Here is a 25,957-nt window from a genome sequence, read left to right as displayed (position 1 = left end):
AGACAAAGGTTTTCCCAAACAAACAAAAACTGAAGGAATTTGTCACCACTAAACCAGCCCTACAAGAGATCCTAAGGGGGATCCTGTGAGACAAAGTACCAGAGACATCACTACAAGCATGAAACCTACATACATCACAATGACTCTAAACCCATATCTTTCAACAATAACACTGAATGTAAATGGACTAAATGCTCCAACCAAAAGACATAGGGTATCAGAATGGATAAAAAAACAAGACCCATCTATTTGCTGTCTACAAGAGACTCATTTTAGACCTGAGGACACCTTCAGATTGAAAGTGAGGGGATGGAGAACTATCTATCATGCTATTGGATGTCAAAACAAAGCTGGAGTAGCCATACCTACATCAGACAAACTAGACTTTAAATTAAAGGCTGTAACAAGAGATGAAAAAAGGCATTGTACAATAATTACAGGGTCTATTCATCAGGAAGAGCTAACAATTATAAATGTCTATGCACCAAATACGGAAGCCCCCGAATATATAAAACAATTAATCACAAACATAAGCAAACTTATTGATAAGAATGTGGCACTTGCAGGGGACTTTAATACCCCACTCACAACAATGGATAGATCATCTAGACACGGGATCAATAAAGACACAAGGGCTCTGAATGACACATTGGCTCAGATGGACTTGACACATATATTTAGAACTCTGCATCCCAAAGCAACAGAATATACTTTCTTCTCCAGTGCACATGGAACATTCTCCAAGATAGATCACATACCGGGTCACAAAACAACCCTTAATAAGTATAAAAGAATTGAGATCATACCATGCACACTTTCAGACCACAATGTTATGAAACTTGAAATCAACCACAGGAAATAGTCTGGAAAACCTCCAAAAGCATGGAGGTTAAAGAATACCCTACTAAAGAATGAGTGGGTCAACCAGACAATTAGAGAAGAAATTAAAAAATATATGGAAACAAATGAAAATGAAAATACAACAATCCAAATGCTATGGGATGCAGTGAAGGCAGTCCTGAGAGGAAAATACATTACAATCCAGGCCTATCTCAAGAAACAAGAAAAATCCCAAATACAAAATCTAACAGCACACCTAAAGGAAATAGAAGCAGAACGGCAAAGACACCCCAACCTAGAAGAAGAAGATAAATAATAAAGATCAGAGCGGAAACAAACAATATAGAATCTAAAAAAACTGTAGAACAGATCAATGAAACCAAGAGTTGGTTTTTTGAAAAAAATTAACAAAATTGATAAACCTCTAGCCAGGCTTCTCAAAAAGAAAAGGGAGAGGATCCAAACAGATAAAATCATGAATGAAAATGGAATTATTGCAACCAATCCCTCAGAAATACAAGCAATTATCAGGGAATACGATGAAAAATTATATGCCAACAAACTGGACAACCTGGAAGAAATGGACAAATTCCTAAGCACCCACACACTTCCCAAACTCAAATAGGAAGAAATAGAAAACTTGAACAGACCCATAATCAGCAAAGAAATTGAATCAGTTATCAAAAATCTCTCAACAAATAAGAGCCCAGGACCAAATGGCTTCCCTGGGGAATTCTACCAGACGTTTAAAGCAGAGATAATACCTATCCTTCTCAAGCTGTTCTAGAAAATAGAAAGGGAAAGAAAACTTCCAGATTCATTCTATGAAGCCAACATTACATTGATTCCCAAACCAGACAGAGAGCCAGCAAAAAAAGAGAACTACAGGCCAATATCCCTAATGAATATGGATGCAAAAATTCTCAATAAGATACTAGCAAATCGAATTCAACAGCATATAAAAAGAAGTATTCACCATGATCAAGTGGGATTCATTCCTGGGCTGCAGGGCAGGTTCAACATTCACAAATCAATCAACATGATACATCACATTACTAAAAGAAAAGATAAGAACCATATGATTCTGTCAATCGATGCAGAAAAAGCATTTGACAAAATTCAGCATCCTTTCTTAATAAAAACCCTTGAGAAAGTCAGGATAGAAGGAACATACTTAAAGATCATAAAAGCCATTTATGAAAAGCCCACAGCTAGTATCATCCTCAATGGGGAAAAACTGAGCTCCTTCCCCCTGAGATCAGGAACACGACAGATGCCCACTCTCACTGCTGTTGTTTAACATAGTGTTGGAAGTTCTAGCATCAATAATCAGATACCAAAAGGAAATTAAAGACATCAAAATTGGCAAAGAAGAAGTCAAGCTTTCAATTTTTGCAGATGACATGATATTATACATGGAAAACCCAATAGACTCCACCAAAAGTCTGCTAGAACTGATACATGAATTCAGCAAAGTCGCAGGATACAAAATCAATGTACAGAAATCAGTTGCATTCTTATACACTAATAGTGAAGTAAAATAAAGACAAATAAAGAAACTGATCCCATTCACAATTGCACCAAGAAGCATAAAATACCTAGGAATAAACCTGTAAAAGATCTATATGCTGAAAACTATAGAAAGCTTATGAAGGAAATTGAAGAAGATATAAAGAAATGGAAAAACATTCCATGTTCATGGATTGGAAGAATAAATATTATTAAAATGTCAATATGACCGAAAGCTATCTACACATTCAATTCAGTCCCGATCAAAATTGCACAAGCATTCTTCTCAAAGCTAGAACAAGCAATCCTAAAATTTGTATGGAACCACAAAAGACCCCGAATAGCCAAGGTAATTTTGAAGAAGACCAAAGCGGGAGACATCACAATCCCAGACTTTAGCCTCTACTGCAAAGCTGTAATCATCAAGACAGCATGGTATTGGCACAAAAACAGACACATAGACCAATGGAAAGGAGACTCCAGAATTGGACGCACAAAAGTATGGCCAACTAATCTTTGACAAAGCAGGAAAGAATATCCAATGGAAAAAAGACAGTCTCTAACAAATGGTGCTGGGAGAACTGGACAGCAACATGAAGAAGAATAAAACTAGACCACTTTCTTATACCATTCACAAAAATAAACTAAAAATGGATAAAGGTCCTGAATGTGAGACAGGAAACTATCAAAACCCTAGAGGAGAAAGCAGGGAAAAAACCTCTCTGACCTCAGCCGTAGCAATTTCTTACTTGACACATCTCCAAAGGCGAGGGAATTAAAAGCAAAAATGAACTATTGGGACCTCATGAAGATAAAAAACTTCTGCACCGCAAAGGAAGCAATCAACAAAACTAAAAGGCAACCAACGGAATGGGAAAAGGTATTTGCATTGACATATCGGACAAAGGGCTAGTATCCAAAATCTATAAAGAACTCACCAAAGTCCACACCTGTAAAACAAATAATGAAGTGAAGAAGTGGGCAGAAAACATGAAGAGACACTTCTCTAAAGAAGACATCCAGATGGCCAACAGGCACATGAAGGAGGAGCTCAACATCGCTCCTCATCAGGGAAATACAAATCAAAACCACACTCAGATACCACCTCATGCCAGTCAGAGTGGCCAAAATGAACAAACCAGGAGACTATAGATGCTGGAGAGGATGTGGAGAAATGGGAACCCTCTTGCACTGTTGGTGGGAGTGCAAACTGGTGCAGCTGCTCTGGAAAACAGTGTGGAGATTCCTTAAACAATTAAAAATAGATCTACGCTATGACCCAGCAATAGCACTGCTAGGAATTTACCCAAGGGATACAAGAGTGCTGATGCATAGGGCCACTTGTACTCTAACATTTATAGCAGCACTTTCAACAATAGCCAAATTATGGAAAGAGCCTAAATGTCCATCCACTGATGAAGGATAAAGAAATTGTGGTTATGTACACAATAGAATACTACGTGGCAATGAGAAAGAATGAAATCTGTCCTTTGTCGCAACGTGGATGGAACTGGAGAGTGTTATGCTAAGTGAAATAAGTCCTACAGAGAAATACAGATACCATATGTTTTCACTCTTATGTGGATCCTGAGAAACTTAACAGAAAACCATGGGGGAGGGGAAGGAAAAAAAAAGGTTAGAGAGGGAGGGAACCAAAACATAAGAGACTCTTAAAAACTTAAAACAAACTGAGGGTTGATGGGGGATGGAAGGGAGGGGAGGGTGGGTGATGGGTATTGAGGAGGGCACCTGTGGGGATGAGCACGGGGTGTTGTATAGAATCCAATTTGACAATAAATTTCATGTTGAAAAAATAATAAAAATAAAATAAAATAAATGTTTTTAAAAATAAATAAATAAAACATTAAAAAGTACGTAAGTAAATGAATAAATACATACATAAATAAATGAATAAATATCTTCAAGATGATTCTAAGGTGTATGCCAGGCTGAACACTGTAACCCTTTCCTGCTGTTTACAGTAATAATGAGACTGAAATACCTGCCTTCGCCCACAAAAGGAAATGATATTTAGAAAGCTGCACTTGATATCCTAGAACTTGAAGCCAAAAGACTGAAGTTTAAGTGCCTGCCCTGGGTCGGTGTAGTTTCTCTGGACCTTGTTTATTTTATGTATAACATGATGATGAAGATGGTTACTTCATTTAGATTTATAGAAATCAAATTATATGATAGAGGTGAAAGCACGTTGTAATCTCAAAGTGTTACAGAGATATATCAAGGGAGGAGACCCAGCAGATCATCTAGGGAGATGCTGAGTTCGTTCGACCCTGGAACAGGATTGAAGAATTGGAAGAAATAGGAGGAAAACAAGAGAGAACATAGGAAGAAATAATGTAGGACTTATCTGTGACTCTCTGCCACAGAGGACTGAGAAAGATACAACCATCCATTTCTCTGCCACAGGTGCCACCTTCCCTCCTTCCCTTGATTTTTAAAAGATATTTTCAACAGCTGTTCCTAGTCTGAAATAATTCCTCTGGGTGAAATTTTTGGCCTGGAGCACACAGACCTTGCCTGCATAGAAACAAGTGTTGGAGAATGGATGTTCCTGCTATTAGGATCATTACACCGCCATCAGTAACTGCAGCTTGAGATCTCCTGTCACTGAAATGGTACCCAGGTGGCTGCCTTATATCCAGGTGTTTGGCTGTGGATGTGCTAGATGTCAGGAACTGACCCTAATATTTATAATTTGGGGACAAATAGTACCCGGCAAAGGGGTGTTTAGTTCATGCTCTGGAGGGCCTCAGGTGCCAGGCTAAGGAGTTTGGACTTTATTCTGTAGCCCGTAGAAATCATTGGTTTTAATCTAAAAAGTGACACAGAACGGTGCTCTGAGAATATCAGTCAGTGTGATGGATTAGAGGCTGGGTGAGACTGACGTCAGGATGACAAACCACAGAGGTTACTGAAGTAATTCAGGGTTAGGACCTCAACTATGGTAGTGGCAGTGGACTTTGAAAAGAAATGATAAATGCAAGAAATGTAGTGAATGAAAACAAAAAACACTTGGCCTTCACAACTGTGAGGTTCTTTTTTAGTCAGTACTGGCAGCCTTCAACAATGGAAGACGGATGAGAGTTACTACCCTCTTGTTTACTAATAGGTCGTGTCCTATAGTGAAAGCAAGTCTCAGACTTCATGCAACTACACAGATAAATATGCATCAACAAGCAAGCACACACACACACACACACACACACACACACACACAACACTACACAAAAAATATTTTGTGTCAAAGTACTAAACAGCGTTCTAGACCCAGGGAGCCATTCTGAAGGCTGTTAGGGTGCTATATTCAGAAGACTCTTCCACGTGCTACATTGAGGCAGGAACAGAAGTACCTGCTCAGTATGCTAGCCAGCCACATATCCTGAACACCTGTTCTTTCCACAATGAAAAATTATTTATAATCTTTTATGTTCATTAACATACCTCTAGTGCAGATTAACAGTGATGGTGGAAGCACTTGTGCAGCCAACGTTAGAGTGAAGATGCCTGATTAGTCTTTCAAATGCTAATTACCCACCCTGGAGTGTGCAGATTAAAGTTAACTCTCAAACACATACACATCTCACTGAAGTATTCTAAAGTATACCGACAAGATAACAAGCATCAAAGATAGTTTCAAGGTCACAAGGCTGTGGATCATCTTTGAGGAAGATGAAAAAGCAGTGTTTTAATGAGGAGTCTTAGTGCTAAGGAACAGGAAACAGCTGTGGCTGATTTAAGCAGAAAAGAAATTTATTAGAGGATACTGGGTAGCTCAGAGGGTTTCTAGAAACGAAGCCTTGGACCTGCATGGTCAGAGTCTACAACCAATAACAACAGAGCACTGAACTGATGGGAGAGGGCTCTAGAGTTGCTGTAGGCACACAGGCATCTTGAATTACTGATGCCACTCATCCTGAACACTGGATGTCAACCACCAGAAACACTCTCCCTACTGCCTCGGGAGCCTCCCTTGCCACACTCCTCCAGTTACCCCGGAAGCACGGCTTTCTGTTTGCTTTTTTTTTTTTTTTAATTATTTATTTATTTTGAGAGAACATGCAAGCAGGGGAGAGGCAGGAAAAGAGAGCGAGAGAGAGAATCCCAAAGCAGGCTCCATGCTGTCAGCCAAGAGCCCAACGTGGGGCTCAAACTCATGAACCGTGAGATCATGACCTGAGCGGAGATCAAGAGTATGATGCTCAAGCTACTGAGCCACCCAGGTGTGCCATGGTTGCCTTTTTGAGTCCATAGCTCCCAGCTGGTACACATGATTGGTAGAACAAGTATGTGGCATTTCAGTTTCAGCTACTACTAGACTCCTCAAGTGGGGAGTTCAGATGGTGGGAATGCAAAACAAAAAAACAATATATATATGTACAAATACATGTCCACTAAAGGTAAACTGAGTTAGAAGTGATGGCAATGTATTCAAGAAGAAACATCTAGCAGGTAGTTGGCAATATGGACACTGTGGCAGGAGTTTTTTTTACCTCAAGACAGGGCGGGGGTTCATTGTCTTGCTACTTTGAAGAATGTAGAGGTGGACACAAAATGACCAGCAGCCAAAAGTTTACTGGAGTAGAAGATCAGAAAGGAAGAATAGTATGGAAACGCTCTATGCAGTGAGGGGGACTTAGAAAGTAAATACCTGCGACTATAGGCAAGGGTTTTGGTCATCGCCGCCTTCCCTTCCCCCTCATTCCTTCTCAGGTCATACTCTTACAGGCTAGACAACTCTAGGTGCTGGGTTGTCCATACCTAATTGGCTTGTTTCCATTGTATGAGGTGTGGTCGATGGCCATAGGCTTCCTTGTGGGTCACACATTTTATTGTCTAGATATTTTTAGTCAGGTCTTTTGTCAGGTTCCCGAGGGAAACCTGAGTGGGAGTAGATGGTGTCTGTTACATTCTTAAGAGGGACCTTAATGCCTGAGGCGATTTGTTGTAATCAGCCCCTCCCAGTATTGTTCCAAAATATGTGTTTTTCCCCACCTGGGGACCTCAGGTACTAACCTTTCCTTCACTGCCTATTGTATCATATCTTTCCCTATTAGAACACTTGTTCTCCAGAGAGCCAGAGTTACAGATTTGGGAGATGGCTAGCGATTGCATTTAGAGTTACACAGGAGTCTGGACACAATCTCACACTTTTCATTTGCATACGAGGAATCTGAGCCTGAGAGTGCTTCATCACTATAGATGTGCTGCCCACCTCGACCCCCAACATCTATTAAATAAAAATGAAGAAATTCACATTCTATTAGCAGATACAGGAACAGACGACACTAACAGAAAATAAGTGGGAGAGAACTAGTGATTGTTGAAGTCCTACTGTGTACTATTACTTTACAAATAGTTATGTACCAACTATGTATCAGGCACTACTACATTGGGTGGATTTAATGGTGAGTAAAACCGGACATGTCCCAGAGGAAATGAAAGCATGCTGGGGTGCAGACAACTGAGGGAGTGTTCTGTGATGTCAAGCCGGAGGTAAAAAAAGAGCCAGACTACAAAATTTGTTGAAGGATTACAGCCAGACTACAGAACTTGTTGAAGGATTCTGAGCTTTATCCTAAAGGATATAAAACATCTAAAGATTGTAAGGGATTTTTCTACATGTATCTTCTCATTTAATCCCTATGACAACCCTGTAAGGTGGATATTATTAGTATCCCATTAACACATGAGAAAACTGGGGTTCAGGGAGATTAACTGACCTAAGAGCTACAAGGAGTAGAAAATGATGGGAGGGAGAGAAGGCAGGCAGGAAGGGCTATTCTTAGGGAAGAGTAATTCATACTTTTTAAGGGCCTACCTTCTGCCAGAAAAAAATATATTGTTTCCCTGTACATTCACAACACCTTTGCAACGAAGGTTTAGTTACTATTTATTTAATCAGAGAAACTGAGGTTGCGCATAGAGAAGGGGAACCAGGATCCAAATCCCCAAACCGTCGGGTCCACAGCTGTTGTAAAGCGCTGCCTGTAAGAGGCCTGGGCGTTTTAATGGCTTTTAGGAAGAGAGGTTGGTGAAGGAAGAGAGGTTGGTGAACATGTAAGGGACAGGGGGACGAATGGGGGGAGAGGGGGGGAGCTCAGCGTTGTCGGTGGCGTAAAGACCCAGGCGGTGATTTAAAAGGAGTCTTAATTAGGAAAGGAGGCAAGAAGGGCTTTGAAGGCGAGCTTAAGGAGCTTGCCTTTTGCCGGTCAGCAGACACAAAGCCATGCATTATGCCAGATACTAAAGAACAGCAAAGCCTCCTGCGGTATTTACAGCCCACGTGTGGCCGTCCCGCCCGTCCGGCCCCAGTTTCGGTCCAGCCCGAGGCGGCGGCCTAGAGGCTTCATAGGCACGGTTTACATGATCCTTTGTGGTCTTCCCACTCCCGGTTCGCGGCCGATTCCAAGCCCCAGAAGGCGAAGGACGCTGGACTCGGCCAGCACCCTAGGTGGGGTGTGTGCGCCAGTGCAGGGCCGGACGCACCTGGGACGGCTGTGGCGCGGTGGGTTTGGGCGGGGAGGAGGGCCGGGCCTCAGGGAGGAAGCGCGCCGCCTGGTTTGACCCCGGCGGCGTTCCGTACCGTCGCGGATTCGGCGGCAGGAACATGGCGGCCGCGGCCCGGCCGGTAACGGAGAAAGTTTCCATCGAGACTGGCCTGTACTAGTGCGTGTGGCCTCAGGCCCTCGACCCCCCTCCCCCCGCTCCCGGCGTGCCACCTTCCCGCTCCGAGTCTCAGGCTCAGCCCCAAGGACCCTCCCTTTTCTGTGTTGGCCCCAGAGCCGACTCCGTGGGTTGAGAGAGCATTGGTGGCGGCGGCCGAGTCAGGTAGGGGGGTCCGGGTGAACAGCGGGGTGGCGAGACCTGAGCACAGACACCGCCCAGGGCTCTGCATAGTTCGAGCCCCAAGCTCCGCCCAGCCGGTCTCTTGGGGCCGGGATTGCCATTAACTGCCCCGGGAGTAGTTGACGGTGGGGGTCGGAGGATGGAAGGTGGGGTGTGCCTTTCCGTATCCTCCGTGATTAACCAGTCAGCTGGGTCCGCAGTTGTGGTTGCCTTCTCCCAAAGTAGAGGGGTGGTAGAGAACAGGCGGGCTCTTTCTGGAAGAATTGCTGTTGCTGCCCCAGTACTGAGAGATTTAATATTTAAGGTGCCATTTTTCTCGTATTTAATGGGCCCAAAGAGTTAACATGAATTCATAGAAGCAAAGCTCTGTAATTCCCCGCCCCTGGCTGTTCAGTATGGTTCTTTTAGCTTTTGAAGCTTCCCCCTAGATGGGACAGAAATAGTTTCTGAGTCCAAAGCTGATGCAAATGTTAAAGTGTGGCTTTGACTCTAGTGAGCCATTCCCTAGAGGGAGGACATGGAAGAGAACTAACTGGTTTGGAGGAATTTGGGTGAATTCAGCGAAGGATAGAGTAATTCCAAACGTTTATGGAATCTCCCTTAGCTCTACTGCTTATGAGCCGTGGGATATTGGACAACTTCTTTATTCTCTTTGTGTATTAGTAAGTGTCCAATAACTAGCATTGTTATTATAGTTATTTCTGTATTAGACTTTATTTCTTCAGGTATTTGTTGAATACCTACTTGATTCCAAATTTCTGCTAGACACGGGTACACAGTAGTAAAGACAAACTTTCAGAGACCTTATGATCTAATAGGGAATGCAGATATTAAATGATGATCAGTATTCTGCTATTATAGAGGAAGTGCAGGGATCATATGAATGGGTCAGGGGTGATCTCAGTAAGAAAATGATTTAAGTGACACCTGAACAGTAGGAGTGAGCCAGGTGTGAGGACTGGGTTGGGGATAGGAGGAGGGAAAGGAGTATACTTGAAGAGGGAATAGCAGTGGTGTAGTACAGAACTGAAAGGTCAGTGTGGCTGGAATACACAGTTCAAGAGGAAGAGTGGTAAGAGATGAGGCAGGAAAGTTATTCACATCCAATATGGCGAGTATTATAAGGCATTTTAAGGAATGTAGACTTTATTGGTTAAGATGATGGGAAGCCATTGGCAGGTTTTACATAACAGAGTGACCTAACAAATTTTTGGTTTTAAAAGGGATGCTTCTTGGAGCAGGCAAGAGTAGATACAGGGAGATATTTAAGCATGAGACAATGGTGGCCAAAATTGGGATTTTGACTTTGGGGATGGAAAGAAGTAGAAACATTTAAGATGTGTATAGGAAGAAGGATAAGACTTGGTGAGGATTAAATATCGGCGGTGAAGGAGAGGAGGGTTAGAGTAGTATGTGGGTTTTATAAAATAGACTCTGGGAGTTATTAGTGAACTTCCTCTATGCAAATTGACTCTTCTCTGCTCCATTTTTATCTGTCTGTCAAGTAATTTCTCATTGAATCGACTAATGGCAGACAAGTTGAAAAGATTGTGATGCTTTGTTGCTTTACTCTCTGATTCAGCCAGCTTGTCTTTTGAAGAAGGTCAGAATGTGGAAAGACTTTGTAAACTAGCCATTTAAAAATATGCTGCCATGGTGATTTTGGCAGTGTGGTTGCGTATATTCTACGATATGGATTTATGGGTACAATTTACGTTTACCTTTTTTTCTAGGTTTTACTCTAAGAGCAAACAGAGTTGGTGCTTTTATTTCTATCACATAGATTAATACATGTGTGTAATTAGGGAGAGAGAATAATTGAAACATGGAAATAGATGAGATTGCTCATAGAAAGTATATAGTGAGAGAAAAGCCTAAACTTGGGATTGAATAGCCAAAGGATGGATTGAGAATGAAGAGTCTGCAAGAAGACCTAGAAGGAAAGATCAATGGGTTAGGAAGAAAATCTGGAGTTTAGTCTTTGAAAGCTAAAGGGCAGACAGGTTTCAGAAATTGAGAGGAGTCAGCAATGTCAAACGTTGTTTGAAAAAAGTGCAGGATAATAAATGAAAAGTACGCACTGATTTTAGGAACTTACCGCTCATTTTAGAATTTGGCAGAGCAATTTGTTGTATAGTGGGAACCATTGTTTAGTGGTAGGAGAAGTGCAGCAATCAAATAACATCTGTCAAGAGGACAGAAGATTGAACTTGGAAGAGAAGATGGGGATGAGTGAGGATTGTTTCTATTGTTTCTGGTTTTTGGTATTTTTTTTTTTTAAGTAGTTTATTTTTGGGAGAGGGGGAGGGGCAGCGACAGAGGGAGAGAGAATCCCAAGCAGGCTCTGCACTGTCAGCATGGAGTCCCACGAGGTGCTCTATCCCATGAACCTGAGATCATGACCTGAGCTGAACTCAAGAGTCGGGCACTTAACTGGCTAAGCCACCCAGGCGCCCTGGTATTATTATTATTATTATTTTTTAATGTTCTATTTATTTTTAAGAGAGAGAGAGAGAGAGAGAGAGACAGAGTACAGGCGAGGGAGGGGCAGAGAGAGAAGGAGACACAGAATCCGAAGCAGGCTCCAGGCTCTGAGCTGTCAGCACATAGCCGCCGAGGGGCTCGAACCAACAAACCATGAGATCATGACCGAGCTGAAATCAAGAGTCAGACGCTGGACTAACTGAGCCAACCAGGCCCCCCACCCCAGTGTTATTTTTAAAAAGAGCTTTGTAGAGCCCCTGGGTAGCTCAGTGGGTTAAGCATCCGACTCTTGATTTCTGCTCAGGTCATGATCTCACAATTCATGGGTTCGACCCCTTCATCCGGCTCAGCACTGACAGGGCTGAGTCTGCCTGGAATTCTCTCTCTGCCCCTCCCCTGTGCACATATACTCTCGCTGTCTCTCAAATAAACTCAGATATTTGCAAAGCTCTTTTAAGTGCTAATGGATAAGAGTGGGAGTTTGGAGAGAGAGGAGACAAGTTCTGGAAGAGGTAGAGGGAAAAACATAATCTAATATAGCTGAAAGATTTACCCTTATATAGGGAAGGGACATCCTTCTTTTCTTGTATCAGGAGATGTAGGTTAGACATGGGTTTGTAGGGTTGGAAACCCAAGGAAGCTCTCTTCAGACACCTCTGTCGGAGGCAGTCATATAGTGAGAATGCAGTGAGAAATGGGTGTCAGAGATTTGACTAGAAGAAGAGAGGATGATAGTCACAGAGAATGGGAGAGTGATTTGAGTGGCATCCATTTAGCCTGGTGTGTGATTTTTTGTTTCTTTTCTCCAGCAGTGTTCAGTTGTCTAAGCCCAGACTGTACCATCAACTGAGGATATATATGCCAACATAGTCACTGAATGATTATATAACATACAGGAGTGATGTTAAAAAGATACAATGTATTCTAGATTTTTTTCAGTGTCTTAAGCTTAGGGGAAAAAAGGTAAAACCAAAATAAGGTTTTGTCCTTCCAAACAGAGGAAGACATTTTCTTTAGTGTGTATGGTATCATAAGTAAGAAATGATTGGATGAAAATGTAATTGAGGAAAATCAGAATACTTAAATAGGATTATCTGTAAAAAATATACTTGATGAAGTAGAATTAGTAAGAAGTGGAATTAGTAATAGTACTTGGAACATCCCAGAGACTGTAAGATTGTCACTCATTGACATTCTTCTCCAGCCAAATGGATAATTAACATTAATTCCAGGTTATCTTATGTTTCTGTCAGGTCTTTTAGTGTCCTATTAAGAAAGTATAAATAAGCTGATCACAAACAAGTCATTTTTTTGCATTTTTATCCAGTTGAGTTCTCCATGGATGTTTAATGTGACCGTGAACTGTTGAATGGATCAGTTCTTTTGAAACAGTATACTAGAAAATTTGAACAGTTATCCGGCAGATAGTTAAAGCATTTTTGACCACTGTCATGCTTTAAGTGCAACTTTTGGGGGGCACTCAAAGATTGAAATAATTATCTGGGTCCTTTAATAAATAATTGTTAACTTTTTAAAAGTAAAATTATAAGGTTTTTAATTTACAATAAATATTGGTTAGCATTCCAACTTTACAATTTTAACTAGAAAGTTCAGGAATTGGTTTGCTACAGAGATAGCATCTAGATTTAGAAAGGAGGTTTGATAATCCAAGTAATTTAGTGGAGACAAAACTACAGGGAAAATTACAGATTAACTTTAGGGACTAATTTTAATACTTTACTTCTAATAAGCATATTCGTTAATGTAAAGACTAAGATTTTATAGCATGTTAGAGTTGCCTTGTAAAAAGATGTAGAGGATTTTAGGCAGATAGTAATGGTTGCTATTATTGGGTATTAGTGCTTTTCAAATTAAAGATGAGGATGAAGTCCATCATTCTTTTTAGCTGCTGAGTAGCTTGTGATTGTGCCAAATCCATCTGCTACAACCTAAGCCAGGTTGAATATCTCATATTTGCCTGTAGTTGAAAAATCAAATATTGAAGCAAGAATGGCTTAGTCTCTGGAAAAACAGTTTCATTGGTGGTGATTTAGTCATACAGTCTTAGCATGTGTTAAGTAGAAAGCACTGCCATTTTGGTTTGAATAAAGTGAATTTTTAAACCAGAGACAGTTACCGTTAAGATACATGCAAGTCAAATTTAAAACTGGGTTTCAGAAGAAACTGTATATTTCATTTATTATTTTTTACAAAGAAGATAGGTGGAAAAGGTGAATTATATAAAATTAACACTGACATATATATTTTTTTCATTTTAGATCACTGTAAACAAAAATTCCACCAGAGGAAATGCGGAAATAGGAGTTACGGATACATTGGATTTGCTGGATGAAATACAAGCAGATAATTTTTGAAACGTGGGGAGAAAGCCCAAATTGCCAGATTACATGTGTAAATCACTGCGTTACTGCTTTAGTCATTGTCTCTATTTAGCAATGACAAGACTGGAAGAAGTAAACAGAGAAGTGAATATGCATTCTTCAGTGCGTTATCTTGGCTATTTAGCCAGGATCAACTTACTGGTTGCTATATGCCTAGGTCTTTATGTAAGATGGGAAAAAACAGCAAATTCCTTAATTTTGGTAATTTTTATTCTTGGTCTTTTTGTTCTTGGAATTGCCAGCATACTCTATTATTATTTTTCAATGGAAGCGGCAAGTTTAAGTCTCTCCAATCTTTGGTTTGGATTCTTGCTTGGCCTCCTATGTTTTCTTGACAATTCATCCTTTAAAAATGATGTGAAAGAAGAATCAACCAAATATTTGCTTCTAACTTCCATAGTATTAAGGATATTATGCGCTTTGGTGGAGAGAATTTCTGGGTATGTCCGTCATCGACCCACTTTACTAACCACAGTTGAATTTCTGGAACTTGTTGGATTTGCTATTGCCAGCACAACTATGTTGGTGGAGAAGTCTCTGAGTGTCATTTTACTTGTCGTAGCTTTGGCCATGCTGATTATTGACCTGAGAATGAAGTCTTTCTTAGCTATTCCAAACTTAGTTATTTTTGCAGTCTTGTTGTTTTTCTCCTCATTGGAAACTCCCAAAAATCCAATTGCTTTTGCATGTTTTTTTATCTGCCTGATAACCGACCCTTTCCTTGACATCTATTTTAGCGGACTTTCAGTGACTGAAAGGTGGAAACCCTTTTTGTACCGTGGAAGAATATGCAGAAGACTTTCAGTTGTTTTCATTGGAATGATTGAGCTTACCTTTTTTATTCTTTCAGCATTTAAACTTAGAGACACTCACCTCTGGTATTTTGTAATACCAGGCTTTTCCATTTTTGGAATTTTCTGGATGATTTGCCATATTATTTTTCTCTTAACTCTTTGGGGATTCCATACCAAGTTAAATGACTGCCATAAAGTGTATTTTACCCACAGGGTGGATAACAATAGCCTTGATAGAATCATGGCATCCAAAGGGATGCGTCACTTTTGCTTAATTTCAGAACAGTTAGTTTTTTTTAGTCTTCTTGCAACAGCAATTTTAGGAGCAGTTTCCTGGCAGGTAAGTGTATATATAGTTTGGTTTATTATGTCAGTACCTATGATGTGTGGTTAAATGCTTCAAGAGCTAAATTATTAGAATTCAAAAGTCATGTCCTTTTCAAAAGGAGATTCTTTTTCCTGGTGCTTATTTTTGTTCATGGAATTGAAGTACTGAATGAACAGACAGTATAATTTAGTTTGTTCTCTAGCAGAGAGGTACCAAGATGTTAGGAATACTCAGCAAGTGACATGCCTCCTACCTTCTAATTGTTTTTAAACACTGATAAAGATCTTTACAATATTAACATTTGAAGGGTGCTTAGAGATTGCACTTTAATCCTTTCATTTCACGCCTGAAGAAACTGAAAGCCATCGAAGACATATCCAGAGTCACTGGTACTAGCCTTAACCATGTTAACTAGCTCCTGGTCTTTTTACTACAACACATTTTTTTTTTTTATATGTATAAAGCCATTTCATATTTAAGTAAAAGGTGATTAGCTATATAACATTCCTAAGAAAGAAAAAATGGGTTTCTTTTTTGCAGCCCATGATGTTAAAAAATAAAAAGGTCTTTTGTAGACAAGGATACTCAAATTGCATGGTTGGAGTTTATAATATTAACAAGCCTAGTCTTCCATTCTTTGAACATTTATTGACTGCAGTGTATGTCAGATACTCTACAGGTTGCTGAAGATCTCAAGGTCTCTGTCTGAAAGAAGTCACAATGTCTAATGGGAGAGGGAAGAGGCAGGCATATAAATGATTATTACAGCGAGAAATGCTGTAGTTTGAGTACATCAGATTAGGATGTAGGATAAAAAGGAAGGTCACCTGTACTTGGTGCAATTTTCTTCTTCGCTGCAGTTGCTACAGAGTGATTTTTGGATGTGAGTGTTTAAAGGGAGATGTAGAGACTTGCCTGGGCATGGTACTTTTTTGTCAAGTGTGGGCTAGGGCAGGGAGCCAGTGTGGATGTCAACTAAATGATAAAAACATTGTGGGTGTTGCCTGAGACCATCTTCCTCATTTGCCAGTGCAGGGGACTATTAGAACCATGATCGTGATGATGATGATGGAGGATAATGTCAGAAATTTCTAAAGAGTTCTACTTCCTTTCCCTACCCTCTATCAGGTTAGCTCCTTTTCCAGCCTTCCAGCGCTAACTACTTTGTTTTTGTTTTTGTTTTGAAGTCAGGCTCATTCATGCTTGACACCTTTCCAGATCATCAAATCCTGCTAACCAATTATTTTGTAAGTCACTGTACCTTTCTTGTTTTCTTATACCAGTGGTCTTCTTATATCAGTGGTATGTGTACCACTGGAGGTACACAAAAGCTTTCCAAAGACTATGTCAGCAAAAATGATTTTGAGAGAATCAATTTCCATATTCTCTCCTTCCATTCTACTCATTTTTAAAGTTGAATTACTTGAGACTGCTTCTCAATTTAGGCGTGGAGTGGTAGCTCTTTGTGGCTTTAATTTGCATGTCTCTAATGACTAATATGTTGAGCATCATTTAATGTATTAGTCATTCACTTGTCTTTGTTGTTGAAGTATCTATTCAAATCTTTTGCCCATTGTAAATTGAGTTATTTCTCTTATGATTGAGTTTTAAGGGTTCTTTTTATATTCTGCATACAAGTCCTTTTTTAGAAATATATGATTTGGAAATGTTTTCTCCCAGTGTGACTTATCTTTTTTTCTTAATGACACATTTTGAAGACTACAACTTTTAAATTTTATGAAGAACAATTTACCAGCTTTCTCTTTATGGACTGTGCTTTTAGTACTCTAAGAAGTCTTTGCTCAACCCTAGGTCACAAAGATTTTCTTCTATAAATTAGTTTTCTTTAGTGATTGTATTGTTTTAGCTTTGATATTTAGGTGCATGATCCATTTGGCAGTAATTTTTGTCTATGGTATGACGTAAGGATCTAATTTTTTTTTAATAGGGCTTTCTAATTATTCTAGGAAAAGACTATCCTTTCCTCTGTTGAATTGCCTTGGTGCCTTTGTCCAAAATCAATGAAATATAAATAAGGCTTTATTTTTGAGCTCTCTTTTTTGTTCCATTGATCTATGTGTGTGACCACCTACTAGTACTAGGCTGTCTCACAAGGTATTTTCTAATTTCCCTTAAAACTTACTCTTCGACCTTTGGGTTATTTAAAAATTGGTTGTCTGATATGGCGATATCTGAGGGATTTCCCACGTTTCTTGGTTATTAATTTCTAATTTAATTACATGTGATTGGAGAACATAGTTTGTATGATTTTAGTCTTTTGTTAAGACTTGTTTTGTGACCTGGCATGTGTTTGATTCTGGAGAAAACACCATGTTCACTTGAAAAGAATGAGTATTCTGCTGTTATTGGGTAGAGGGTTCTATAAATACTAGCTAGGTTAAGTTGGTTGTTATTCTTCTATATCTACATCTTTGTTGATTTTTTGTCTGATTCCATCAGTATTGAGAAAGGGATATTGAAAATCCTCGGTATAATTGCCAAACTGTGGGTTTATCCGTTCAATTCTGTCATTTCTTTATGTATTTTGGGATTCTGTTCTAAGGTATCTATATTCATCTTTAATTACTATATCTTCTTTATAGACCTTTTTATCATTATAATAAACAGCCTAGTTGAATAGTTACAATACAGACCTCATAGCTCATAAAACCTAAAATTTTAACTCTCTGGCTCTTTACAGAAAGTTTGCCAACTCCTGTTGTAGGCCAGTGCTTCTCAGCCTTTAACATGCATTGAAATCATGTGGGGATATTGTTAAAATTCTGAAGATTGAAATTGATTTTGGGAAAGAGCTTGAAAAAATTAAAGGTGATGCAGAAACTCCTGATCAAAAGTATACCCATTGAGTAACAAGGTATTAATTTAGCTATTTAAGAGCAACATGCATCTACCTGAGTTTTGTCTGCATTCCCCAATTAGTTACTATTTGGTCACTGCTGCCTATGATGTAGGCATTGTGTCTTTGATGCAGTTAAATTTTTTAAACTTAAATTTAATTTAGTATTTTGTGTATAGATTTCCCAAACTGTGCTCTGTCCAGTGTTCTGTGAGATGTTAATGAGTATACTCAGAGAAAAAGTGTTAGAAGAAAGAGAAACATTTCCACACTTACTTGACTGAAAATCTTGCCTCTACCCTTCATTAAGAGGTACCCCCAACCAGCGTCAGGCTCTGGGCTGATGGCTCAGAGCCTGGAGCCTGTTTCCGATTCTGTGTCTCCCTCTCTCTCTGCCCCTCCCCCGTTCATGCTCTGTCTCTCTCTGTCCCAAAAATAAATAAACGTTGAAAAAAAAAAAATTAAAAAAAAAAAAAAAAAAGAGGTACCCCCAACCATACCTATAAACCTCTGTGTGAAACAATTTAGGAACACTCCACTGGATTTATAGAAGTTCTAACCCTTTTGATTGATGAAAGCATCAGAAAATTATATAGTGAGGGGTGCCTGGGTGGCGCAGTCGGTTAGGCGTCCGACTTCAGCCAGGTCACGATCTCGCGGTCCGGGAGTTCGAGCCCCGCGTCGGGCTCTGGGCTGATGGCTCAGAGCCTGGAGCCTGTTTCCGATTCTGTGTCTCCCTCTCTCTCTGCCCCTCCCCCATTCATGCTCTGTCTCTCTCTGTCCCAAAAATAAATAAACGTTGGAAAAAAAAAAAATTAAAAAAAAAAAAAAAAAAGAAAATTATATAGTGAAAGGCAAAAAATTTGAGTTTTATAAGGCCAGGACCGCTTTTGGCATAACATCATTGTTAATCCAAGTAAATTTTAAGTCCTATATCAAATTCTTTAGATTTTAATTATTTTTTAAAAATTGACCTATGTTTAACATTCCTAAATGATATTGATATTGATAGCTTTGTAACAATATAATATAAACCCATTTTTTCATATCCTTTAGTGGATTTCCACTGAAAAAATAGTTCCATTGATTGGGTGGGGGCAGACCCAGTGTAGCAGGAAAAAAAAAAAAAAAAGGAAGAAACCTTTTGAGGAGATTGGTCAGCCAAAGATAGGATCAGTGAAAGTAGAGGTAGCTTGAAATCAAGTGTAGCTAGGAGCAAAAGATAAGCACCTGGACTAAGATGATAGTCTTCCCTTTAGCACAGCGATTTTCTCCTAAGATCTTGTTGAGAAGTAAAATTTAAAGAGATCTTGAAATAAGTTGATGAGATGTAGAGTTGAATAGTGTTCTGATGTGGTGGATAGTCTAAAAATGTTAAAAAGATATTGAGAGAATAAAGGGAGCAGATGAAAATGTAGGATGATGGGGTTTATTGAGTTAATGACCTAGGAGCATTTGGAATTTATAAAACAGTTTCTAGTAGGTTTATTTTTTAAAGCATATTTTTTAGGAGTCAAATCTATGGTTATTTTACTACTAGAGAGTAAAACCAAACAAACAAAAACATGAGATTTAGCTTCCTAGTGGAGTACAATTGTAGCTTGGACCCTAATTTCCAAAAATGGGCTTGGCCACTTTCTTATTTTAAGCTTTTTTTGCATGTTAGTTTTGGGTTCTGTTACTTTTACTTAGCTATAATATAAAAATTTTTCTGTTAAGGAAAAATTTGCATAGAGTATTATTCATCCTTTTTAGTGTATAATTCTGCAGTTTTGACCAATACATATAGTTGTGTGACCACCACTACCACAGTCAAAATATAGAGGAGTTCAGTTACCCCCCAAAATTCCCTTCTGCCCCTTTGTAGTCTGTCCCTTTCTCAACCCCCAGGAGTTGACAACCACTGATCTGTTTGCTCTCCTTAGACACTTTCCTTTCACAGAATGTCATATAATGAAATCATACAGTATATAGCTGTTTGACTTTAGCTCCTTTCACTTGGCATAATTCATATAGATTCATCTATGTTGTTTATATTTATTCCTTTGTATTGCAGCAGTATTCCATTATATGGGTATCTCACAGTTTATTCCTTACTCACTTGAGTGATGTTGAAATTCGTTTTTGGTTAATATAAAAGTTGCTGTAAACATTCATAGGGTTTTTTATTAAACTAAATTTTTATTTTACTTGGTGTGGGATTGCTCGGTCATGTCATCAATGTGAATAATGGGGGTGCCATGGTGGCTTGGTCGGTTGAGCATCTGACTCTTGATTTTGGTCGGCTCAGATCATGATTTCACAGTTCATGATTTTGAGCCCCGCATCGGGCTCTCTGCTGTCAGTGCGGAGCCAGCCTCAGATCCTATGTCCTCCCCTCTCTCTGCCCCTCCCCTGCTCACGCACACATGCGTGCAGGCTCTCAAAAATAAATACTTAAAAAAATAAAATAAACATGGATTATGTTTAATAAATTATCAAAATGTTTTCACAGCAGCTGTACCATTTTGCATTCTCACCCGCAGTATATAGGAGTTCCAGTTGCTCCACATAATAACCGGTGCTTGGTATTGTCTGTCCGTTTTTTTTTTTAACCATTCTAATAGGTGTGTGGTGGTAATTCATTGTGGTTTTATTTTCAGTTACCCCAGTAACTGTTGATGTTAAGTATCTTTCTTGTGCTTGCTTACTATACTATGTCTTCTTTGGTGAAGTACCTGTTAACATGTCTTGGCAGCTTTTAAAATTGTGGATTGCTTGTTTTAATAGTAAGTTCTGAGAATTCTTTATCTATTCTAGATAGAAGTCCATTATCATATATATGACTTGCAAATATTTCTCCCAGTGTGCGGCTTATCTTTTCTCTTAACATGTTTTCTGAAGAGCAGAAGTTCTAAATTTTGCCACAGTCCATTTTATCAGTTTTTTTCTTTTAAGAATCTTTTGATGTCATGTCTAAGAAATCTTTGACCTCACTTGAATAGAATCTTAGCTAATCCTACACGGGTAGCTTGGTTTTTTGTTTTTCCTTAGTTTTACTGAGTTTAATAACATTGTCAGAATGAGTCAGTAGTATCATTCTAAGTCATTTACATTAAAAATCTGGAATTTTACCATTAACTTCTGTTGTGTTCTATTCATAATCTCATTCTAACTTTAAAATGGAACATTACAGCTGATGTTTCCTGCAATTTGTATTATGTTCATTGAATGTGCTGTTTACTTTCCTCTTTTATCCTTTTTTTAAAAAAATAAGTCAATAAGACAGACTTACACAGTACCACAACATTTGGTGCTAGTATTATTGCTCAGCTATAGGCTTTTCAGAAATTGTGATAATTGATAATTCACATAAGGATAAAAGGGGAAGAAAGCATCCAGATACCCAAGGAAGTATACCCCATGGCTCACTCTTATGTTTAGAGATTCTCTCTCATTATCATTCACATGAGATTTTATGTGCCTTTCCTTGCCAACCATTGTCATTTGCAGATTCCATGGGAGTTTGAAGCAACTTTTTGTAGAAGCCTTTTGACTCAAATCAGAAAAACCATAATCATAGTTGATTTCTCTATAGGAGAAACAATGGCAGTCACTGGGTGTGACAGATGGAACAAGATCAGCCCCGCATTTAAGGAAGGGATGAAATCCACAGATGTAGCAGTTACATTTCTAGCAAGATGGCAGGATCAGCCATATTACTTCACTTGGCTTGGGGAGCAGGGAGTTTTCAAATCTTCTGCCAAAACTAGAAGTGCACATGTTTCATAATTTTTTGTTTTGTTTCATTTCTCTTCCTAAAGTTTTGAGCTATTTTCATCTAGATGGCAAAGGGTGGGGGGGGGCACAAATTCTTTTTAGCTAGAGAGCATTCTTTTAATTTGATGTTTCATCATTTCTGCCAGAACATTGTGAAGCAGGAGTACTTTTTTTTTTTTTCTAAAACACCAACAATGGTCCTAATTTTGTTTTTCTTGAAGTAAAAACAAAGTATTTCATCTTTCCCCTGGATGATATTCCAGCTTTGAAAAATCTTTAAAAATTTTAATGACCAGAGAGAATGTTTTCCATTTTAATAATAAGACTTACCATTTATTAACTGTTTTCTATGTGCTCTACACCATTCTGTGTACTTTGTGTGTTCATTTAATTCTCATGACACTCTGAGATAGGTACCGTTATGATTCCCATTTCATAGATAAGCATGATTGAGAGGTTAGGAAACTTCCCCAAGGCTGCAGAGCTGGTATGAATCCAGGCAATCTGCCTTCACAGCTCTTAACCACTTTACTTAGTTCCATATATTTTTAGACTTGGAAATGAGCATAGAGATTATTTAATCTCTTTATTTTGCCCATGGGAAAAGTAAGATTCAGTAGACTGAGTTTGATTCCCATACCACTGTTGTTTCACCTTTATTAGGGTTGTAGTGAAAAAAAATGTCTATTTTTGCTGTTTCTATTTTGAGATACTCAAAAGAAGAAAAAACATAAGATTTCTAATGCATTTATAGAACTTTAACTCTACATCAATATCTCCTATCAGCAATAGTCATTTAGGTGAAAAAATAATCGTCTTTGAGATTTCTGTTGGCGTGCTCATAATGACTTCATTTCAATTTGAAAATGCTTCACTGCAAATTACAGCTACCATTTATTTTACTAGCCATATTTCACATATTTCTAATCTGTAGTATAAGCTCACAAAATAAATATTAGTCCCCTTTTATAGATTGAGACTCAAAGGTTAATTAATTTGTTCAGGTACACACAGATGGTACATGGCTGAGCTAGGATTGAACCAAAGTCTAACTCCAAAGCTTGATCCCTTTCCACTAGACCCTATTGCCTCTGTATAAAGAAATCACTTGACTTTAAAACTGTGAAGTAGCTTTCCTAATGTTCTTAAAATTTCCTGTACTGAACACATTTTTAGAGGTTGCCTATTATTTCTTAAATATGGGTTTGTCACATTAAAAGGCATAATACCTCCATTAATATAGTGTTTCTTAGTTGGAATTCCATTTTCCTTAGATTTCCATGTATACTGTTTACTAAATCTGGTTTACTTAATGTGGCTGCTACAAAAATACCTCTAAACGTTAATTTTATCTCTTATGTAAATGCCATATTTTTAAAAATGAAATTCCAACATTGATATCTGTATATTGCATAAAGAGATTTGGTTCCTATTATCTGAGAAATTTTATGATATGAAATGGTTGAATATTTTGACCATGACTTGAAAGCCTAGCTGAATAGAGAATAGCTAGTTACTACTTTTAGAGGATATTACTTACAGTTTATTGGTCTGCTAGTATGTTCAGATTCTATCTGCTTTAAAATTTGAATCATGTCCTATAGTTTGATAGTGTCCATAGGGTGATTGGGAGAAACAAAGCCAGAAAAGTACCTACACTTAAAAGTTTTCATTGGGTAAGTTGATCATATTTATTACAGGGAGTTGTTTAAAATATAAGAATATACCAAGAGTCACAAATGCCTTTTAGGTTGAAGCTGTAAACGTTTGCATGCCAATAAAATTGAAGCTTTCTGAAAATGGCAAGTGGCTAAAACATCCTAAATATATTTTTTCTCCCCTTGGACATATTTGCCATCTGTGAAGACTGCTAATATTTTTGTGTTGCCAAACTGCTCACTTTTATTTGTGTATGTTATCTTGATAGTATATTTAATACTGTTTTTTTCTAAGCTTGCTTACTCAAAATAACCTAATAAAAATGTTTAATGATTTTTTTGTTAAATTTGACTTTTAAAAATTAATGACAATATAAATTACCAGTTTTCTAAGATTATAAAAACAGATCATCTGTTGTATGCAAACCATCTGTGATCAGTAAACCTCTAAATATCTGCTTATTTAGTTCTATTATATTAAATATTATCAGTGTTGTATAACTGACATGAGACTGTTGAATAACATCACTATCAGTTAACATTTTAATTGGAATTTTAAATTATTTAATAAGGCTTCCTACTTGAGGTATACACAGACTGGCAATTGAAGTTTATCATTACTGTCGTTCATTGTTAAATTATAAACTGTTCAATGCAATGCTTTTTTCTAACGGTAAAACTATATTTTAATTTCACAATAAAAATCTTAGATTTATAAAATTCTTCAAGGTAATTCAAAAGAAGTCAGTGATAACCATTGGTATTGTATACACATGAATATTTAAACAAAGGGTAGTCTCTACCCTTGACAAGATTTGATAAATAAGGCCAAACTTAAATATTCATGGGCCAGCTTTCGGAAATGGAAATTTCCATTCTTTTTACTGTAGGAAATAGGAAAGATGCAGAGATAGCAAGTTAATAAGTAGCCTTAACTAAAGAAAAATGTTTTGATTAAACAAAATGAGAATTGAACAATTTCTTTTTTTTTTTTTTTTTTTTTTTTAGAGAGAGAGAGAGAGAGATCCTGCAAGCCAGGGAGGGGGAAAGGGAGAGGGAGAGAGAGAATCTTAAGCCTGACATGGGGCCCTATCTCAGGAACCATGACATCATGACCTAAGCCAAAATCAAGAGTTGGACTTAAGAGCTTAACCAGCAAAGCCACCCAGGTGTCCCAAGTTAACATTTTTTGATGGTATAACATTCTCTTACAATTTGCAGTGTCAAAGTTTAGTTCCCAACTCTATAATATCAAATTCCTTATTTATGAATTATCTTCAATATGTATTTCTGTATGTCCTGAAATTTCCTAGTAACTTAGTACAAAAAGGCTGCTTACACACCTGAACTTCTCATCCTTCTAAAATCTATCCTGATTTTAGGAAAAATGTATAGGAAATTTTTTTTAAGAGGGTGATTTTTTTTTGTAATTCTTTTTAAATCCTTTAATTATGTCTGTATAGTAAAATAAATAAATCAACATACCTGCAAGAATTTTGAGTCGACCAGTTTTATTTGGCCAGAACATTTTTTTTTTTAAGATTTTTTTTAATGTTTATTTTTGAGAGAAAACTAGTGGGGAAGAAGCAGAGAGAGAGAGACAGAATCTAAAGCGAGAGAGAGACAGACAGAATCTAAAGCAGGCTCTGTATTGCCAGCACAAAGCTGGATGTGGTGCTCAAACCCATGACCCATGAGATCATGACCTGAGCTGAAGTCAGGCAACTGCCTGAGCCACCCAGGAGCCCCAAGCCAAAACATCTTTTAATATGTGCCTTAAATAAGTGAGACAAATGCCGTGTGATTTCACTTACATGTGGAATCTAAACAAATCAACAAAACTACAAGACTCTTAAATATAGAGAAAAAATTGGTAGTTGCCACAGGGCAAGTGAATGGTGGGGGTATGGGCAAAATGGATGAAAGGGATTAAAAAGTACAAACTTCCAGTTATAAAATAAGTAAGTCACAGAGATGAAAAGTATAGCATGGAGAATATAAATAATATTGTGAAAATGTATGGTGATAGATGGTGACTACACTTACTCTGGTGAGCACTGAATAAAGTATAGAATTGTCAAACCACTGTGTTGTACACCTGAAACTAATATAACACTGTAGGTCAATTATATTTCAATAAATTTTTTAAATGCCTCTAAAAAAAAGAAAATGTATGCCTTTAGGCAGCAATGCACTTTCCTTTAGAATCTTTACCACTATTTATCACAGCTGCTTCACATAATCCTGAAGGTGTTTATGACCCTTGCTATAAATGGTAACATAGTGAATTAGTTTCTTATATTACCATCTTGATCAGAAAAGTATGAGTTACATAAAGTTAAAGGTAGAAATAATAAAGTTGTCATATATTGGTCATGTTATTTAGTAATTCTTTTATATGAATGGCTGACAAAATGTAGAAGTAATCCTTTGATCAATTAAACCCCTGTACACAAAAG

The 25,957-nt window shown here is 38.1% G+C and overlaps 1 protein-coding gene across 1 annotated transcript in view; it reads left to right on the top strand.

Annotated features, from left to right (window-relative positions):
- Nucleotides 1-8,972: 8,972 nt before the first annotated feature.
- Nucleotides 8,973-25,957, top strand: part of TMEM168 (transmembrane protein 168) — a 32,731-nt gene continuing 15,746 nt past the window's right edge. The window contains exons 1-2 of the mRNA XM_047096363.1: nucleotides 8,973-9,198; nucleotides 13,980-15,236. Coding sequence (XP_046952319.1) covers nucleotides 14,109-15,236 — 1,128 coding nt within the window. The 5' untranslated portion in view covers nucleotides 8,973-9,198; nucleotides 13,980-14,108. The remainder of the gene's footprint in view (nucleotides 9,199-13,979; nucleotides 15,237-25,957) is intronic.

The sequence above is a fragment of the Lynx rufus genome, unplaced genomic scaffold (assembly GCF_022079265.1).
Source record: "Lynx rufus isolate CCGP_SWC_20201006 ecotype Redwood Valley unplaced genomic scaffold, mLynRuf1.p SCAF_4, whole genome shotgun sequence".
In the NCBI taxonomy this organism is placed as follows: Eukaryota; Metazoa; Chordata; class Mammalia; order Carnivora; family Felidae; genus Lynx; species Lynx rufus.
The sequence above is the reverse complement of the archived record's forward strand: the minus strand, read 5'-3'. Positions and strand labels throughout refer to the sequence as shown.